The sequence below is a fragment of the Ctenocephalides felis genome, unplaced genomic scaffold (genome assembly GCF_003426905.1).
Source record: "Ctenocephalides felis isolate EL2017-DRISC unplaced genomic scaffold, ASM342690v1 CF-g0.4_SCAFFOLD_01604, whole genome shotgun sequence".
Lineage (NCBI taxonomy): Eukaryota > Metazoa > Arthropoda > Insecta > Siphonaptera > Pulicidae > Ctenocephalides > Ctenocephalides felis.
Window position 1 is genome coordinate 48,028,578 of NW_020537758.1, and position 21,118 is coordinate 48,049,695.

The 21,118-nt window shown below is 27.7% G+C and overlaps 2 protein-coding genes across 3 annotated transcripts in view; both read right to left on the reverse strand.

The window, feature by feature from the left end:
- The window catches only part of LOC113372304, a 236,110-nt gene extending 226,929 nt beyond the window's left edge, over positions 1–9,181 (reverse strand). Inside the window, exon 1 of one of the 2 annotated variants that reach the window (XM_026612628.1) lies at positions 9,119–9,181. The gene's annotated coding sequence lies outside the window, so the exon portion shown is untranslated. The remainder of the gene's footprint in view (positions 1–9,118) is intronic. The other variant, XM_026612627.1, reaches the window with a different exon arrangement.
- A 7,632-nt stretch (positions 9,182–16,813) lies between these two features.
- LOC113373893 lies at positions 16,814–20,376 on the reverse strand. The gene is made up of 4 exons (XM_026614159.1): positions 20,305–20,376; positions 20,022–20,134; positions 19,718–19,910; positions 16,814–17,894 (listed from the first exon to the last, which is right to left on the reverse strand). The coding sequence occupies exons 1-4, from the start codon at positions 20,374–20,376 to the stop codon at positions 16,881–16,883; spliced, it is 1,392 nt and encodes a 463-aa protein (XP_026469944.1). The 3' UTR covers positions 16,814–16,880.
- Between the last annotated feature and the right edge of the window lie 742 nt (positions 20,377–21,118).

Here is a 21,118-nt window from a genome sequence, read left to right on the forward strand (position 1 = left end):
TTCAAAAATAAGGCACTTTTTATGCGTTACAAAATCAACTAATAATCTACTGGATTACTTTACAGTTCACATCAAAACTTAAAAATTTAAATTAAATATTCTATGTGTAAAAATTAAGGTATAGTCATAGTATTTGTATAAATAATTAAATAATATTATATCTTTTTACTTATTTCTTAATTTTTTTATTTTATAGAACTATTACTTTCTATAACAAAATGTATATTTTATAATCACTACCTTATAGAGTCATAAATTGAAAGTAAAAACAAATATACAAAAAATATATTTCAGTCAATGTGAAAATAATTTATTTTATAGAGTTATTACATAAATAGTAATGAATAAAATCATTGAAGTTTATTTAAACAATATTATTTTAAAATTTAATTTCATTAAAATAATGGGGTTTTAGCAAAAAATGATCAGTAAAATATAAAGTTAATTCCAGACAGGTAAAAACTTTAAAGAAAATATAGCTATATTTAAGACCCTTAATTAGAATATACAAAATTGCAGTTAGTTTACTAATAGTAATTAAAAAATATCTAGTAATTTTCTAGTAAGAAATGGATTTGTTCTTACCAAACAGTAATATGTAAATAATCACTCATTTAGAAATAAATGATCTAAAAAATTTAATATAATGTTTCTCAAAATAATATAATATTGAATAATATAATTACAGCATATAGCAAAATTAATTCCAATTTTAAAGTTTTGTAATGGAGGGAAGAGTAATTTATTAATTTAGTAAATTACTAAATTACTGGCACTGTCACTGTCCGATAGCAGTTATCGGATTCAAAAAAAATTTTGTGTAAAGTTATTACGTAAGTGTTAATTAAAGTATACTTAATTACAATTAATTTGATTTTTGGGACTATTAAAATAATTTGTTAGAATTATTGTTCTTGTTAGAAAAAAATATCATTAGGAAGTACTGAGAGTAGGTTATAAAATTGAGTTCAGATCATTTGGAACTTTAAAGAAAATATAAGTAGTTTTCAGCCTTAATTAGGATATGCACAATTGCATTCAGCTGTAAAAAATGTAATAATATTTCAAAATATCTACTAAATTCCAGAAATGAGCTTTAGGTAAATATTCTACTTAGTCCATTTGCGATCTTTGTTTTTTTTTAATTTCAATACAAAGTTAGTGAAAAAGAAAACATTCCATATCATCGAAACAGAGAAAATATTCATAAATAAAAAATTTAAAATAAAATTTTAGAAAGGAGGATTTTAGTTTACAAATCCATATACAATGTTTGCTTGAATAAAATTAATTTAATTTTTGGGTTTATCAAAATATTTTTTTAGAAAAAAATTATTAGTACTGAGAGTACGTCATCAAATTAAGTTCAGATCATTTGGAACTTTAAAGAAAATATAAGTAGTTTTCAGTCTGAATTAGGATATGCACAATTGCATTTAGCAGTAATTAATTTAATCTTTCAAAATATCTAATATTTCCCTAAAACCAGCTTTAGGTAAATATTCTGCTTAGTCCATTTGCGATTACAATCACAATATCCATCCAGCACATGTCAAGCAATATGAGCTAGGCGTCGCGCGTCGAATGGAAGAATTTGAACCTTTTTGTTAAATTTCACTAATCCAGTTTAAGAGTGAATTGAAATTCTGTTGTATAGAGAAAGTGTTAAAGATATACATTTTGTCCGAAAATATATTCATAGAATTCAAAATTATTTACACCCCATTTTTGATGGATTTCTGACAGGAATATCGGACATCTGCTAAGTCAATGTATAGATATTGTTCGTGTTTATGTATCGAATTGACATGCATGTTATACACATGTACTCGGAGAATAAAATATACTGATGCTTTTCATGGTAAGTAAAATAGTAGTTTTCAGAATTTTGTATCTGCACAAATCACTAATTCTCATTTATTCTTAGAAAATTTAACTTATAATTTTGTTCTTCGTTGCCGATGAGAAAGTCAAAATGATGATGAAGAAAAAACTCGTTGGTATTGGTATTTGGCCTTGAGGCAAATTTCATGAACTTTCCGATATGTATAAATAATTTACTTAATCAATAAAAAATAAATTAATTTATGAGTGATTACAAGTATTCCGAGTGGATTTATTACTCGGAGTATTTTCTAAAAGCAAATTTTCAAAAATCACTTGTCGTAAGGCCGTATTATTATTTCAGTAAGTTCTATAAGACCATGACATATATCGCCAAAAAAAGTTTCTAAAAATTGGCCAAATTTTTTTTGTGAACAGTTAATTACAAGAAAACGACTCGGTAGATTTTTACCTAAACAATGAATATGATTCAATATTTTATAATACATAAATATGAATGATTTATCAGTTACCTATTAATATATCATTTATTTCATTAAGTAGTCGAAATTGGAAACGCCAATTATTTTTTTCTTTCTAAATGCATTAAACCACTATAAAATGTGAAAGTTTTTGGAAAACCAGCATGTCAAATAACTTGTATTTCCTAAAATCAAGTACCATTGTATTTTCAATTTATCGATGCTTCAAGGATAACATCATGACTAATGTGGTTACATGTAACGAGAATTCTTAAAATTTCTTTCATAATTACTACCGCAATTTGTTAATGGTCATTTCATTTCCATTCATTACTGTCATATATCATTTCTGGTCAATGTACTACAATAATTGAGAGACCAAAGTACAAAATAACACATTTTTCAGAATAACTTTTACAACTTGCTGTAAAAGTATAAACCGTTTAGTGGTGGCTTGTAAATATCAAAATAGATGATAACGACTTGGTAAAGGACAAATGTTATTTATGGCGGGCAATAATTTTATAAAATGCTCTGGGTGAGGTATGTTCTTGATGCCAATCTTGGAAAAATAGATACTGCTAGGAAACTTTGAAGAACGGCTATAAATCTTCGTAAATAAAGCACAAATTATCTATTCCGGAAAATCGTATTTGAATACGAGATAAAGTTCGAAGTAAATCAAATAGTTTTCTTATTTATGGAAATAATACATTTGTAAATATAAAAAGTATAATTCTGAACTATTTTGTTCTATAGATATTAGATAATTGTATTTATATTGAATTTTATAACTTAATATATATACCTGGTGTCTCAGAACTCAACCTCAAGCCAAAACGAGGTAACTTCGATTTTTTAGGTTTTATTTTTTTTTAATTTTTTGTTGTCAAACTGTTTACCATTTTACAACCCTGATTAAATGCGCCAACTTTTAATTAAACTCTTAATATAATTATTTTTTTTTTAATAAAAGGCATTTCAAAATCGATATTTAAAAATTTTAAATTTATAGTTCAGCAAAATGTCTTAATTCTTGAAAACTTGCGGCGACTGTATAATTATTTTTGACTATGGTCCTAGAAATTCACGATGACAGTACTAAAGTTTAAATGATAAAAAGTTATAAAAATTAACCACAATAACCAAAAAATGACCACAATTTCAGCAAAGCTCTAGATTGAAACTCACTATTCACAATATCTGGATATAAAAAAACACTTCGTGTAGGGTTGACGTTGAGTTCTGGAACACGCTCTATATACATATCTATTCATTGTAACGAACACTTCGAGATATTTGAAAAAAAAAATATATTCACTTATTTATTGATTTATTAAATTTTTTTCAAGGATAAAAAACAAATTGAAGTACAAATACATAATTTACGACTTTTCTTAGATTTTACAAATAAACCAGGTGTAAGCGACATTTTGCCTCAAAACAAGTTGCTTGAACTTTTATGTAAATAATCGACATATATAATAATCAAAAATCAACTTTTAAAATTGTAATGAAATACAAAGAAAATGTAAATTTAACTGTATATTCAAATAATGTTTTCGCTTTTCTTAAAAAAAACTAGTCTGTGCAGTTTTCATTTTCCAAATAAAATTATAATTACAGATATTTACCATTGATTAATTTTTATTTTTTGTTATATCCCTTGACTGACTGAATATTAGTAAAATAAATACAAATAAATATAAATTTGTAATTGTAATTTAATTTTATCTTTCAAACAAATTCTATTAACATTTCTAAAAATATTTTTTTATTTAAATGAAGGCGTCAACTGTGATCAGTACAAAACATAGAACAGAATATACACAGTGTATTCTTAGAAGTATGCTCCATTAATCCAATTTTCAAGCCATTTTTGATATTAAACCAATTGCCAAAAATTTTAGGGCTCGTTAGTTTAAATTATGAACACTATCATCAATCAAGAAGTAAAACGCCAATAATACGATTTATTAGAAAATGCACACTATTGAATTATTGCACCAAATAAATTTGAATTGCATTGTTTGTCGAAAACTAATAAGTTTCTTTATCTCCAGCCTTAGATAAAATAATGAAAATTTGTAATTACATATAATAATTTGGCATTCAAGAGATCAATATAAATGCGTTGTGAAACACACATCTGCTTTTAGCGATAACTCATCGAAGACATTTATTAAATGCATAAAATCGATTCAGACCAAGCAAACCGCAAAGGAGCGATTTACAAATGATACAATCCCGATTGAATGTAATCTTGTTTAAAATCAAACTAAAACTTTGAACACCTTGTCTTCGGCACCCTAAGATTTATCAGCCGACATATAATTGCACGAGGCTTATATTATTTATTCAATGACACAAATAGAAATAAAACCCCGAGATCTGGTCGTCTTGGACATGTTCTTCTATCGAAGCATAACTAAATGGCTTACTACCCCGGATTCGCTGATAGCCAAGCGTATAAATTCGGTATTGTCTGATGGATTTTTCGGTTGCGAAATACTACCGAGTTGCGATATACTGTGATTCTGTTCCTTTCTTCGAAATGTACCTAATGTTTGTCACATTGTCTGTGGCACATTGTGTGGCTGGGATCAGTCAACCGAATAAAATCATACCATTAGGAACGTTGGTCTACGCCGCGGCGAGGTAGTCGAGCGTGCTGTTTGATACCGAAGCCAAGATTTTGGAAGGTACAGGCACAGAGTGGAATTTACGATCTATACCTATTTTTGGTTTATGCAATTTTAAAACTAGTGGTGAATGGCATCGTGCCTTAAGGCAAATTGCTGGAACCAAAATTAAATATTCGAGGGAAAAAATCAGTTATCAATAAATATTGAACAATTAACAATTGTTTTAAACAATTTCAAATAGATAATTATAATCACTATATATTTTATCTTTCATAAAATATGTAGTGACGATCTTATCCCTCAAAACACTTGAGAAAGTTTACGTTAGCAAAATGTGCCGTATGAACCCATCTGAGCATATATTTCTTACGATTAAATTACCGCATTTGAAATGTAAACTGAAATGTAAATTTAAAATTCATATTTGAAGTATAGGGATCGCCTTTAGGTAAGCGGTTAAGAGCGACGGGACTTGTTTCAGAGGTCCCGGCTTCGATACCCACTTCGAGCAGCCTGTTGTCAGGCAGCAGTGACAACGGTTTTCACTTGAAAATATAGGTAGCAATATTTTTCCAAGTGAAAATAGCCCTTGCCCGGCATTGCTGCACCAATAAAATGTCAACCCTATTAGATTAATTCTAATAACAAAAATAATCAAATATGGATGGATTAACCATTGGGTTACCATCTAAAAAATACGAAGTAAGGAGAAGTTTCAGCCCAACAGCTTATAGGACGTAAGGTTCTGACTGCTGTTAAAAATATAATAAAAAAAAAAAGTTTACATTAGCAAAATGTGCCGTATGAACCGATCTCAGCATATATTTCTTACGATTAGATTTGAAATATTTACATTTTCAAACTGAATTAAAGTTCATATTTGAAGTATATAACTTTGTATATTTTTGAAAATTTTGAAAAAAAAATTCACAAAATTTTGAAATTTGCTTGAACTATATAAATAAACTTTGAAACTTAACAATCTTGGTACGGAACCCAGAAATTTGAAACAAAACTAGTACTAATTTTTTGAATTTTTATCAAATATCTGATAATTCGATGTGCATATATCAGATGATCATTTTTGGCCGCCAAATATCATTTCTTTTACTTTTTCCTCTGTATCTTCGAAACCGCTAGACCTGCCTTATCAAAAATTATCAATTCTTCATTTCGCCAATACAAGTAAGTAACATGTGTTTTGGATCATTAAAATTATTGATAAAATCGATAAAATATTATTGATGCAATTATTTTTAACTCTGTTTTATTCAGCAATCAGAAATATATAAGAATTCCTATAAGCTAAATTGACAATATATGAGAGCGATGTCTAAGAAGAACTCCAATGAGATCTTCTTAGTTTAACAATTAAAAAGATAATGATATATTGAAGCTAATCTAAGACTAAATCTAAAGGCAATTCAATCTTCTTACGCCAAATAGTTGGTTAATGTCGTCTATTGATGAGTTTGAATGAGATTTCAAAGTTTGTATTTTTCCTTAAATTCTTTGAACGTTAATTGCAAAGTTTTCATGTTGAGATCGCATTTAGACAGCAGACTTACTTGGAAAAGCCACATAAAAACAAAAAAGTAGCAAATAATGATCAAAATGAAAGAATTTGATTGGCTACTGCGTAATGAGTCTGTTGAAAATAATATAAATCAATCATTAAACCAATCTGGACCTATGGAATTAAGCTGTGGGGATTTGTGTGATAATGAGTCCTTTTATTCATTTACTTAGTTATTCAAATCATTTTAGTTACATCTCCACATAAATAACTAAGGAATAAAACAATTCAAAACTAATTTTTTTTTGGGAAATAAATTTGAATTTAGGATTGACTCCAATGCATGAAATGCTTAAAGTTTAATGACAAAGTATGCAGAAATATTCTATGGACTAAAATATAATTTTATATATATATATATATATATATATATATATATATATAAGTATATTATAATATACTTATATATTTGAATAATATTTTTCCTAGTTCGGCCCTATTTTAAATCGAACTACATTATATAACATTCTACATACCTTGTGACATTTAATTTATTAATTTCATACGTGGATAGACGTCGGTGCGTTTATATAAAGATTACTACGTACTTTATAATAAAAAATATAAAAGAATTTAAAAAAATGCACATCATGAATTTTTGGATTAGAAGTTCGGCTACTGAACCATGATGTGGTAAATTCGAGATTGAGAAAGTACAATAAAATAGAAGCTGTAGAACTCCTGTTAATAGATGAAAGTTATTTGAACAAATTTTAATAAATATTTGGAAGCAATATAATTTGTACTTTGATTGATATTAAAGATTTACAAAGATTTGATTAAAGATTATGTAAGATATTTAAGCTGGTCAATGAAGGAATAGAACCTGGAACCAGTGGTTGCAAATCCACCAATTATTAGACATTTTATAATGTTATTTTTATATTTTTATAAAAATCTAAAAAAATACATTTTTACATGTCTTAAACATATCTAAGTGACTAATAAATGAAGATTTATTCACTCGATTATGATTAATATTTAGTACATAAATAAAAAAATTAAAAAAAAAAAACGAGACCTATCATAAATCAGTAGTACTCTAAATAATTAACACCATTAGGAAAAATAAAGTCAACAAAAAGAACTAAATTTCAAAAGCGATAAATAAAAACAGATGTCGAAAATGATACCAAAGACAAAAAACTATGCCAGACATAGCTGTGGGTCACAGATGACATCTTGGTTGAAGTCGATTGAGACAAAAGAAAACGGTACCTAACTTTTGTATATTTTCAAGAAATTGCAGACGTCTCCAGATCCCCACAAATGATAAAACAGTGTTTTACTGAACATACGGAAAATGTGACCAAAAAACGTGTTTTATTTATTTGTTTCAGTTTTAAACAGGTATATGTTTCGAGTTAATTAACCTAGCACAAAATAGACATGTCGAATTTTAAGACTAACGTTTACGCAGTTGAAGATTCAACATGAGATACCAGAATGATTTATTGAAATTGCGATATGTGATGCAACATTGCAAGGATGGTATTTAGTAGAAATTTAAAAATTATAATAAGATAGTATGTATATGGAGAAACGGCTAGAAACTACGTTTTGTCGACGCTCTTGGTAAAACTTTGAATGCCAAAATTTAATATTTTTTGATTATTTCTTCTTTATTAAACTAAGAATACGAAAGTAAGAAGTTAGAAAAATACTAAAAAAATTACTTGGGATATTTTATAATACAGGCCAATAGGAAAATTATCAGACAAATAACGAATAGTTAATATTTGATCTTTAATAAACCCAAACCCATTATCATCTAATATTATCCTTAACATAATCATTATGAAAATATAAATGAAATATCATTAAAAAGTTATTTCTATTAAAACTGAGTTAAATATTGTATAATTAAATTTTAAAAAAGAAAGAAAAAACAGGAACAAGAATAAAATATTATTTAAATTAAAAATTACAGCGAGAAAGGTATATTTTATTAATTCTAACAAAGTCATCGAAGGAATTAAAGTACTTATTAGCATAGGTGTTTTAATTCCTCATTAAGTTTGGTAGAACAAATAAAATATACATTTTTTTTTGCTATAATTCATAATTTAATCATATTATATTTTACTAAAGTCAAAGGTTTTTATTTGCATCATATTAATCAGAATCAGTAGGCATCTATTGTGATTCATGAGAATAATGTTTATTTTCAATCAAAGGTTTGTAAGTTATTAGTTTGTAAAAGTTATACATAAATCAGCAATAATATTAAATTTTCTTTATTTATATATGTTTAGATATATTATATATGCCATCAATCAGCAATTCATTTCAGGAAAAACAAAACCAATGAGTTTAGACCAATTTAGAACAAAACAAATGAGTTTAGAACAATTCTGATTATACATTTTATAACATCGCAGCACTAAAACATAATGATAAATATAAAATAAATAAAATTCAAAATTATTCGACAAAACTATTATGCTTATTACTTAAAAAATGCAAAACTATCCAAGAGTTTAATTCGACGAATTGGCTGCTTCATATATGAAATTTGTTTCAACGCCGAGACAATAACCAAAACTTAATATAATTTAAATATACTAATTATATATCATAAAAACACTTACTACTTGTAGTCATTGCAAGTTTTTACTACTAGGTGTACTGCTTGTAGAATTTCTGGAACAATCCTGAAAAAAAAAAAGAAATTGTAAAACATTTTGAAAAAAGCAAAAGAGTTCTGATTGCTGTATAAAAAAAAATTGAAAAAAGTTTATGTAAATAACAGTATAATAATAACAATTAATATATGATAAAATATATAAAATATTGTATAAATAATTGATACAATAAATGATAATACATACATTTAACTAAATATTATTCGTGAGAAGTACATTTTTTTCAATTTCTTGTACCCCTAATAAAATGCTCCTATGGCTATCAAAATCAAATCTACAAATTCAATATCTATTTTCAAAATCTCTTGTATAAATTGCACCATCGTATATTTTATGCGAATTGTCTAGGTCGTTATAATTTTTTTTCTTTTATCAGATTGCGTAGATTTTTTATCTACTTAAGATTAACTATCTAGCAATTCTTAACATGAAATGATTAAACTTATGTAATTGATTTTTTTTTTATTTAATTGATTCTGCAATCTGTTTTACATAGGCATTAACATTAAGCAGAGATTGTTAACAATAATTATCTTATAATATAAACAAGAAGATAGTAACAACAACCAGCGGCGCGTCTACTGGGTATATAATGTAATTAATTAAATGTAAAAGTAAACCGAGTTGCAATATTATAGATGTTTTTAAACTTTGCAGATTATAAAACCGAAAGAGAGGACAAGAAAACAAAACTGGGAAACCACTATGCATTTTACCGATTTTTTAGATATAATCAGACGGCTGGTGGAAATATTGTTAAGAACATTTATTTTCTACAAATCAGTTGATAGAAAGAATAATATAAACTTGTCATTATATTGAATTGTATATTATAAATTCATATATATGTAAATGGTAACATATGAGCAAAGTTGCATTTTATGTGTAAAACGCCTGATCGCACAGATAATATAATTCCTTATATTATCAGTACAGACAGTAATTAGTAGCATTTTGTATAATTGTTCAAACATTAATTTTTATCATATGAAACGAGATAAATTTTACTTTGAATTGATATCATCAATATATTAATTACGAATTATTGATCATTCAAAATAAAATTTGAATACTTAGATATAAAAGTATGCTGCTTATTCTGCAACAAACCGTGATCGATAATGACAAATAATGTGTTTCTATGTAGATGTAGTTTCAATTCAAATAGCAATTGTTAAATTGTTGATATCGAATAAATAATAAAACTAATTAACTTCCCGTAGGGCAAGTTATAGTAATCGCAAAAAAATCGAAAATGACATTTATTATATATTTTTACGTTTCAAAATCTTCTGAACATTTTGGCATACCTTAGAAAAAATGGATGTGTGTGTGTGCGGATACAAATTTTCATCGACGATTACGGGAACATGGATGAAGCGATTCGAATAATTCAAAAAACATTCGATTCGTATTGTTAAGGAGACGTGCTGATTAGTTTTTGGCGAAAGCAGGGTTAGCCGTTCCGAAGATACGGAGCAAAAAGTGCCAAAAACGGTAACTCAGTTTTTAAGAGAACGGAGCGTCCGATTTTAATAATACAAAAAACAATTCACTTGTATTAAGAAGATGAAGTGATCAAATTTTCATGAAGGCAGACGTAGCGGTTTCGGAGTTCTAGTAAAAAAAGTAAAAAGAAATGCAATTTGGCGATCAAAAATGATCATTAGACATATGCACATCAAATTATCAGATATTTTATAGAGATTTTAACAATAAGTATAAATTTTGTTTACATTCCCATGGGTTCCGTACCAAGGTTTATCCGTTAGACGCGGCGCTTACGCGCTATGACATTTTGCCCTATGCAGTTAAAGCAGTCCGTTTGCTTTGGAAAAAATTTCAGTTTTTCCAAAATATGTCAAAATAAAGATAAAATTTTTTTCAAAAAAAAAAAATGTTATTTTTTTCAAAAAAAAAGTCATTCTCGTAAAGTAATTCAAAAATCTGATTTTTTTCAAAGTATTTTTTTTTCAAAAATGTTAATATTTTAAAAAAAAATAATAATTTCTGGCACGAGAAGTTCCAGCAATTTGCCTTAAGGCACGATGCTATGCGCCTCACTATTTAAACATTACAATTTTTTAAGTAATAAAAGAGAAAAATGTATGAGTAAAACGTTGATCAACTGTCAGTCTATTACTAGGTCTCACAAATCGGAGCAGGTAAACACAGTCATCCCATAACATAACAGTCTTCTATCCAAAGACTCTGCCAGAATTTACGAACGCACCAAAATTTACACCTCAATTAGTTACAGGTAGTTCCTTTGAATAAAAATTGATATCCTACCTAATACATTGTCCAGAATCGCTAAGCCACACAAAACGCCCGGAATACAATAACTTCAAAAAATAAACCGTATGGTTATGCTTGAGATAATTTTAATCGGCGTGGCTTTGAAACGATTCTTCTGACGACTAAAATCGCTTTAAAGAAATGAAATATTTGTTTAAAAAGTTGACTTATGATACTGGACAGATAATGCCGGTGTGCGGTATGAATTTTGAGAAATTTTGTGTGGTACGTATGTTTGGAGGTGGAACTAATTTTTGTACTATATGGGGAAATAATTAGTGATTTATATGTTTGCAGTAAGATTTCTTTAGTAATTTCTTAGATTTCAATTTGTGAGGTATCGGATATCTCTTAATGAGATTAAAAATGCATTAACTAGAAAAAAATATATTTGAAAAAATTTTTTTTGAATAATATAATCAATATTTGAAGGTACTATAGACATTCAGATTTAAATTATTTTTTAATGATTATAAATTAATTTTCAGAAAGCTTACCCATAGAAAAATTAAAATTATGATAGACAGTGTATAAATAGAATTTTGGGCAGTATATATTTTAAATCAGCAAGGCAATGTAGCACTAAATCATTCATTTATGCATTATATATATAATTGATATTTCCTGGATTTTCTTAATAAATTGATAAGGGTTCATGTTCCGAACAATTAATCTAATAAATAAAAAAAAGTGTTTTTGTAGATGTTTTATTACGACGTTTCGGAACTAGGTACGTTCCATCATCAGGTTCTTCTGTCAAGAATTTCAATATAGAATAACAGTATTAATGATGATGATTACAAAATAATAATTTTTTTTTGATGAAGGAATGGATTATGCACTTTTTCTTAAAAAATGAAGCATAAAAAAGAAAAATATAATATATATATATATATATATATATATATATATATATATATATATTCGAGTGTGTGTGTGTGTGTGTGCAAATATATATTTCTAAACAGATATGTTCAACAAATTCATAAACAGTATCGAAATCTGTAATGAGTAAATTCATTGTAAATACAAGGTCCTTTCAAAAATTAAATAAAAATATTTATAGCAATTAAACTAGTAATTACAATAGAATTAGTAATACAAATTTAGTCAAAAAAAATCTTGTCGTGAATACAAATTTAACATCTTTTATGAGCTGACCAATTTATGAAAAAAATTTAAAAAAATACTATCATAATTGAAAAAATAATAGTTTCAAATTATGAATAGCACACCACTTAAATGAACAATTTTCTAGATTTTTGGTATCTTTGAAATCACAATACCCTTGTTTTATCTATGATTGAAATCACTATATTCAAATAAGACACCAATATGCAATTACTTGATTGATTGTGCAATTTTAAAAATAGTATAAATATTTCATTAAAATCTTAATTTGTTTATTAAAATTGATAAAACATTCATAAAACAGTATAGAATGATTGACAATATATCATCGAGCAAATTAAGTTCGAGTTAAAATAATCGAGTTCATATATTATATAACACAAAATAATGAATCAATTCTAATATTATTTATTGTCTTACCTTTATTTCCCAGGAACCATTTTTCATGAGCACAGCAATATAATTTCAAGCAAAAACAAATCAGTCTTAGAAATCACTTTTTATTAGCTACTATTATTTTTAGTTTTGGGACATTTCAAACACTTAGCACAATTGACTTCAAAATGAACACTATGTACATTTTGTCAATGATACACTTAAAAAACACCTTTGCACAGCAAATGCACAACTTAACATTAATTTCAATGCAAGAACAAACTAGCTGTAAGTGGAATTCTGTCTTAAGGCAATTAGGGCATCGTGCCTTAAGGCAAATTGCTGGAACTTTCCAAACCAAATATTATTATTTTTTTTAAAAACGATTAACATTTTTGAAAAAAATTTACTTTGAAAAAATGAGATTTTTGAGAAACTATAAATTTGACAAAAAATTACTTTCTTTTGAAAAAAAAAATTTTTTTAAAATTTTTTTTTAAATTTTTTTTTTTAAAAAAAAATTTTTTTTTCTTTATTTTGACATATTGTGGAAGATCTGAACTTTCTTTTCAAAGCAATCGTACTGCTTTAACTGCATAGGGACAAAATATAAAGCGCGTAAGCGCCGCGTCGCTGTCTAACGCATGAGCACTGGTACGGAACCCATAGGAATGTTAACAAAATGTATAATTATTGTTAAAATCTCTATAAAATATCTGATAATTTGATGTGCATATGTCTAATGATCATTTTTGACCGCCAAATGGCCCATTTTTTTACTTTTTCCTCTATATCTCCGAAACCGCTAGACCTACCTTCATGAAAATTTTATCGATTCTTCATCTTGTCAATACAAGTGAAATGTTTTTTGAATTATTCAAATCGGACGCTCCGTTCTCTTAAAAACTGAGGTACCGTTTTTGGCACTTTTTGCCCCATATCTTCGGAACGGCTAGACCTGCCTTTGCCAAAAACTAATCAGCACGTCTCCTTATCAATACGAATCGAATGTTTTTTAAATTATTCAAATCGGTTGATCCATGTTCCCGAAATCGTCGACGAAAATTTGTATCCGCACATACATACACACACATACATACATACACACACATACACACACACATACACACACACACACACACACATACACACATACATCCATTTTTTCTAAGGTATGCCAAAATGTTCAGAAACCTCTGAAATGTAAAGATATATAAAAATTTTCATTTTTGATTTTTTTGCGATTACTATAACTTGCCCTACGGGAAGTTAATAATATGGATACATAACCAAACTAGCTGTAAGTGGAATTCTGTCTTAAGGCAATTAAGGCATCGTGCCTTAAGGCAAATTGCTGGAACTTCCCGTACCAAATATTATTACTTTTTCAAAAACGATTAACATTTTTGAAAAAAAAATTACTTTGAAAGAATAAGATTTTTGAGAAACTATAAATTGGACAAAAAATAACTTTTTTTTGAAAAAAAAATTTTTTTTAAAAAAAAACATTTTTTTTTAAATTTTTTTTTTTTTGAAAAAAATTTTTTTTTCTTTATTTTGACATATTGTAGAAGATCTGAACTTTTTTTCAAAGCAATCGTACTGCTTTAACTGCATAGGGACAAAATATAAAGCGCGTAAGCGCCGCGTCGCTGTCTAACGCATAAGCATTGGTACGGAACCGATAGAAATGTTAACAAAATGTATACTTATTGTTAAAATCTCTATAAAATGTCTGATAATTTGATGTGCATATGTCTAATGATCATTTTTGACCGCCAAATGGCTCATTTTTTTACTTTTTCCTCCATATCTCCGAAACCGCTAGACCTACCTTCATGAAAATTTCATCGATTATTCATCTTGTCAATACAAGTGAAATGTTTTTTGAATTATTCAAATCGGACGCTCCGTTCTCTTAAAAACTGAGTTACCGTTTTTGGCACTTTTTGCCCCGTATCTTCGGAACGGCTAGACCTGCCTTCGCCAAAAACTAATCAGCACGTCTCCTTATCAATACACATCGAATGTTTTTTGAATTATTCAATTCGGTTGATCCGTGTTCCCGAAATCGTCGACGAAAATTTGTATCCGCACATACATACACACACGTACATACATACATACATACACACACACACACACACATACACACACACACACACACACATACATCCATTTTTTCTAAGGTATGCCAAAATGTTCAGAAACCTCTGAAACGTAAAGATATATAAAAATTTTCATTTTCGATTTTTTTGCGATTACTATAACTTGCCCTACGGGAAGTTAATAAGTAAAAATATTCCATACAGACAAAATTTGCTATGTTCAGCCTAATTTCAATTTATCTGATTAAGGTTTGATTTGATTAAATAATTGTTTATTAACAAATATCTTGCAACTAATGCAAACAAGTAGTAAATAAAAGTTGCAAATGGCTTGCAACATTTTGTGGTTTGAAACATTTGATTAATGTGAAAAAATTTTGTGGTGAGGAATAAATTATCTGTAAATATTTTATACGACTTGCATTAATTTAATTAGAACAGTTTGTGAAAATTCATTTGCTAACCGTAGTTAAAATTTAATTGGAAAACGTACAGTCATTTGTTGCATTATGTATAATAAATAAATTATTTGGTTTATTTAGATGCTACAGAAAATGAAATAGGAATACTATTATTTGCAAGAGTTTGCTTTAAATGGGTACTTACAATATATGTGGAAAAAGATAATTTGTCAAAAATAAAAATATGAATTGTCATCGTAATAACTATGATAAATCACTATTGCGTAATTCATAAATACTTCGTCTGGGTCCTAATATCTCAACAAGACTGTCCAAATACAATAAATGAATTTGCCAAAAATCAGGTTTTTATATACTAGTTATTGTATCGTTCAAATATATAAGTGAACACAAATTATCTATTCATCCTTTTCATAAATATATTAAAATATATGTACAACAAAAATGGGTATATGAGATAGATATAATTTATTCCTGAAACTTAAAAGAAATGATACACTCAAAATATATTTCAATCGAATTTTATATATTCAATAAATAAAGTACAATATTCTGTTCAAATAATATTATATATAAATGGACTAGTATTCTTACAAAAATATATATATAGATATTTCATTATGAAAGTAATATTTACACATTTTAAATAATTCAATCTTTAAACTTATGTTTTATTCACAAAATATATAAATTATCTCCGTAGTCAACATAATTATCATAATTTGTGTATTAATATAATATTTTCATCAATCAAAAATAAAATGAACAAATTTATAGCCAAATAGTGTTTAAATTAAAAACGTTGTAAATTCAATTATGATAAGAACGGAGATAATTGTTGATTTAAATAAGAGATCATTTTCACAATATTTACATATATGTATAACCAGCTACATAAAAGGCTTATTTTATAGCAATTTTAATATTTAAGCTATTTTTTAACTTCTTCACATTGGGATTACATTACTAACTTCTTGTGTATGTAATTTTTTTATAATTTTATACAATTTCAATTTTTTTTTCCAAAATATGTATGAAAGTATAGTCTGGAGGTTCCAAATCTGAATGGACAGCCGAACAAATTTAAATTACAAATAAAGTATTCATTATTATTATGTATTGATGTTAATAATTATACCTACAAAAATTTCAACTTTGTGGTTTTTCAAAAAAAAAAAAATATTTGCCGATCCAAACATATTTTTCATATTTTTTCACAATTTTTAGTCTTATAGTAATATTGATTATTAACATCAATTGAATCAATTGACAATTAACATCAATATGAATATAAATATATTATTATCACATTCCAAAGTTCAGAGGAAACAATATCACAATTAGTTATCAATAAATAATTATGATATTATTTTTTTATTTGATATTTCGTGTGTACGAGCTTTGGGTGTGATTACTATAACCACTGTCAGAACCAAAAGATGAATCCTGACCATTTTCACATCTTGGTCTATTGAAATAAGTATGTGAAACATTTAAATTTGACCTTCTTGCAGATTCAGCTCTTGAAATTGCATATGGCAATGACTGCATACCACTTTGATGGAACCTCAGACTAGTATCTGGTAATAAAATACCACGTTTCCAACCAACTTTGATATCACTATTGTCCTCATTAATAATATGACATCTTGAGGTTTTAAGTTCATCACTAAAATTTGATCCCCTCGGGGCACTTTTTACAGAATGTACACTTATCGCACTTGAGTGAGTGTTTTTCATTAATTTTTTATCACTTTGAGTGTTTATTTCACAATTTTCAGAATCGTCACTTCTTGCACATTCGAGGTCACTTGTAATTTCTTCTGGTTGTACTTTCTTCTGACCTTGGATTCTAGGATTGTTGAAGTATCGGCTGGAATTGCCAAAATTGTTCTGGGAACTCGGGTATCTCTGGAATGCGTTTACGTGACAACAGTTTGGATTTGAGTTCCGTACGTGACTTTCTGGCTGTCGATGATGATATTGATGGGAAGCGATTGAACGATTCAAAGGCAGAGTTTCTGACATGTAGTAACTAACAGGATATTTATATTCTACAGAACTGAGCTCATCCTCAGCAAAATCGTCCTCACTTTCTCTTTGTCCGCTCTCACTATCCTCATAGTTGACTTTATTGTTGTCATCCAACTCTTCGTAAATCGGTCCAGGATTGTCTTCGAACTCCTCCTGGTTTGCTGCATCCTGATACCTCGGTGTATCATTCGCAGGCTGAATATTTTCTGGGAATTGTGGTTGGCGAGTAAGCTGATACTGAGGTTCGTCTTCATAATGATTTTGAGGTTTTCTGGCGACACTCCGACAAATGTATGCGGGTTGTCTGCGGTCTACTCGATGCAGGCTATTTGGGTAGTAATGGATCGCCACAGGCTGTAATGAAGAAAAAAAACGGCTTAGTTTTTAGAATTCCAAAGTTTTGTTTGTAAAAAAAGGGTCTGTGAGTGACGTGTGTGTAATTCAGAATTGACATATTTTTTGGAGAATGGTAAGATGTAATTATTTTTATATATTCAATATAAGTAATAAATTGGTATGGGAAGATCGGCTTGGGATTAAAGACCATTTCGTTATTGTAGTAATACTTGAAAAATGTATACCAGTATAATTAGAAAATTGATACGTTTAAAAAAAACGGTGTTATATATACTAGCTGACCCGTTAGGCGTTGTCTTAGACACTATATAAATATTTTTTTTTTTGTATAACTTCTTCACATTATAATTACATTTCTATCTTATTGTGAATGAATTTTTTTACAATTTTATACAATTTCAAATTTTTTCAATATTTGTATGGAAGTATAGCCTCGAGGTTCCAAGTCTGAAAAGACAGCGATCAGATTTTAAATTACAAATAAAGTATTCATTATTATTATGTATTGATGTTAATAATTATACCTACAAAATTTAATTTTTATGTGTGTTTTTTTTAATATTCGCGGATCCAAATATATTGAAGATAATGTTTAAGAAATTGATATGTTCAAGAAAAAAACGATGTTATATATACTAGCTGACCCCTTAGGCGTTGCCTTGTACATAACTTCTTCATATTATAATTACATTTCTAACTTATGATGAATAAGTTAGAATTTAAGCTCTAACTAATTAGAGCAATTATGAATCTTGTTCAAAAGTGCTTACAATTAGTAAGCAATAATTATTAACATCAACTATAAATATATTATTAGAACATTCCAAAGTTCTAAGAGGAAACAATATCACTATTAGTTAATAAATAATTATGATATTATTTTTCATCATCTTATAAATAAATCTGTATTTTGATATTTACTTCATTTGATCAGGTTTTAGACGCTATGATATATTCGAAAAATATGCTATAATTTTTTTGATATTAATGATTATACTATATACTAGTATAATTATTAATAACTTAAACGATCGAATATAAAACCAAGCCAAGGGGCATACTTAAAAATACCCAGTTAACAAGATGCAATATAAATAGTTTTATTGCATGGTTTTATTATCAAGCATATTTTTATGAACCTTATGATTTTATAATATTATAGTAGTGTATAAATAACGATATGATTTAAAAACTATAGGCCAGTTAATAAGGATAAAACACGAACGTTTGGATTTAAGTGCCAGGTAGAATTTTTTAAGGATTTTAACTCAAGAACAGGCAAAAGTGGATTATAGATTTTGGAAATGTGTTTTTAATCTGCCATTAAAAAATGGATTATGAGCTTTCTCATAAATTTAAATTAAAGTTTGCAACTGCCTTTATGGGACAACGCTAATTAGTTTTGACTTCAAACAATGTAAGAGGATTACTATAAGGTATTTTGGTTTACAGAAAATTACTAAAAAAGTTAATAGAAAGCAAAATTGTAATGACCTTGTATCAATAGTCTTGCTACTTCTGGCTAATGTACATCTAAAAATTCTACAAAAAATATAAATATCAGTAGGTTGCTAGCAGCCAAAAACGCGGTAGCCAATGTCTATAAAAACCCCTTCACCAAACGTACATCGATTATTACTTAATCGAAACCCTTTTATTAAATGTAGGTAAGTTATTACTATAAATAAATTATCCTTTATTCATAATAGCTCTATTTTAGAACGTTCTATCATAAATGACTCCAAGCAGCTGTCAACAATTTAATATCCTCCCACCACGGTTTGATCTAGACAATAGGTATTTAAATGATTAAGCCTCACCTTTATTATAGGTCGATGATATGTGGGAATAGCCGTCATGTTGTGATACATAATGTGTTGTGCTTCGTGGATGTCTTCATAATAATTCGACACATTTGTATTGTTGTTTTTGGTGTAGACACATTGGTCTGCTGGCATCATGCTTTGGTTCTTGTATAAATTCATCTTCTTGAATGCCATGTTTTGACGACATCTGAAATAAAAGAAATATTATTAATAATGGTCACGAGTCAGTCAATTGTCAATTCTCAATAGCCACAATTAAAATTTTATGATGATTTGTTGTTTTTGGTTTTAAACTTACTTGGCAATGACTAGTAATCCCAAAATTGCAAATACGACTACAACTCCAGTGCAGACTGCGATTATGGTTGAAATTCGTGATGACAAATTTGCATGGTACGAAGAATCCAAATACTGCCAAAAAACAAATATTATTAAATTGATAGATAGTACCAATATTAGGTATTTGATTAAAATCAAACTAATTTTGGAGCTAAACGTGCAACATGGAAATGTTTCTAACAAATTATGGAATCTTGGCCAATTATGAGATAAGTTAGATTTTATAAGAGACAAATATTTACCATAAGACTAGCACACATGTCTTCATTTTGGAAGTCTGCTGAACACAAAGAATCCTTAAAATCAAAGGCCATAAAAGGCGGCAGTGGAGGAGGTGGCAGCAAAAACTCCGGAGGAGCAGTTCCAGAACATGAATCACAATCCATCGTGTTTTTTATATCCGACTTTTCGGTCTCAGTTTTAAATAAAATTATCCTTACTTCTTAAGCATCGCTGAATTAAATATCTGGAAACAAAAAAATAAATGGTTAATTAGGAATAATGAGACTATGGCTCATTATAATGATGAGCTATAAAATTTAAAGAAATAAATTTAAATAAATTTTCTGTATCTATTTCTCAACAGTTAAGCGGATTATCAATTTCTAAATCATATTACCCACATGTTATTTTTAGGTCAATCTTGTAATTTAAAGTGCTATCTAAGCCCATACAAATAATATCATAAAATTCAAACCAAATTATACAAATATCTACTTATAGAAAATTTATGTTCCTTGAATGCTAAATAGTCAAGGAACGGCAATTTAATTTTGCAATTTAAATCGATAAACTAACTCATTGCAAATATCCGAAGTTGGCATTTAGCTCTAATGATATTAGACCACACATGTATAAGAATAATAGACTGAGGATTAGAAGAAATTTAATAATACTATATTTATTTAACAAAATTCATAGAGACTTGCAGATTAATTTTTAAAATAATTTAGCTACACAGAAATATCTGTGGTTATAGAAATGTATTTTTACCATTCACATACAACTATATGAATTAATTGGATCCAATTCGACTTCAAATATATACACTTTTTA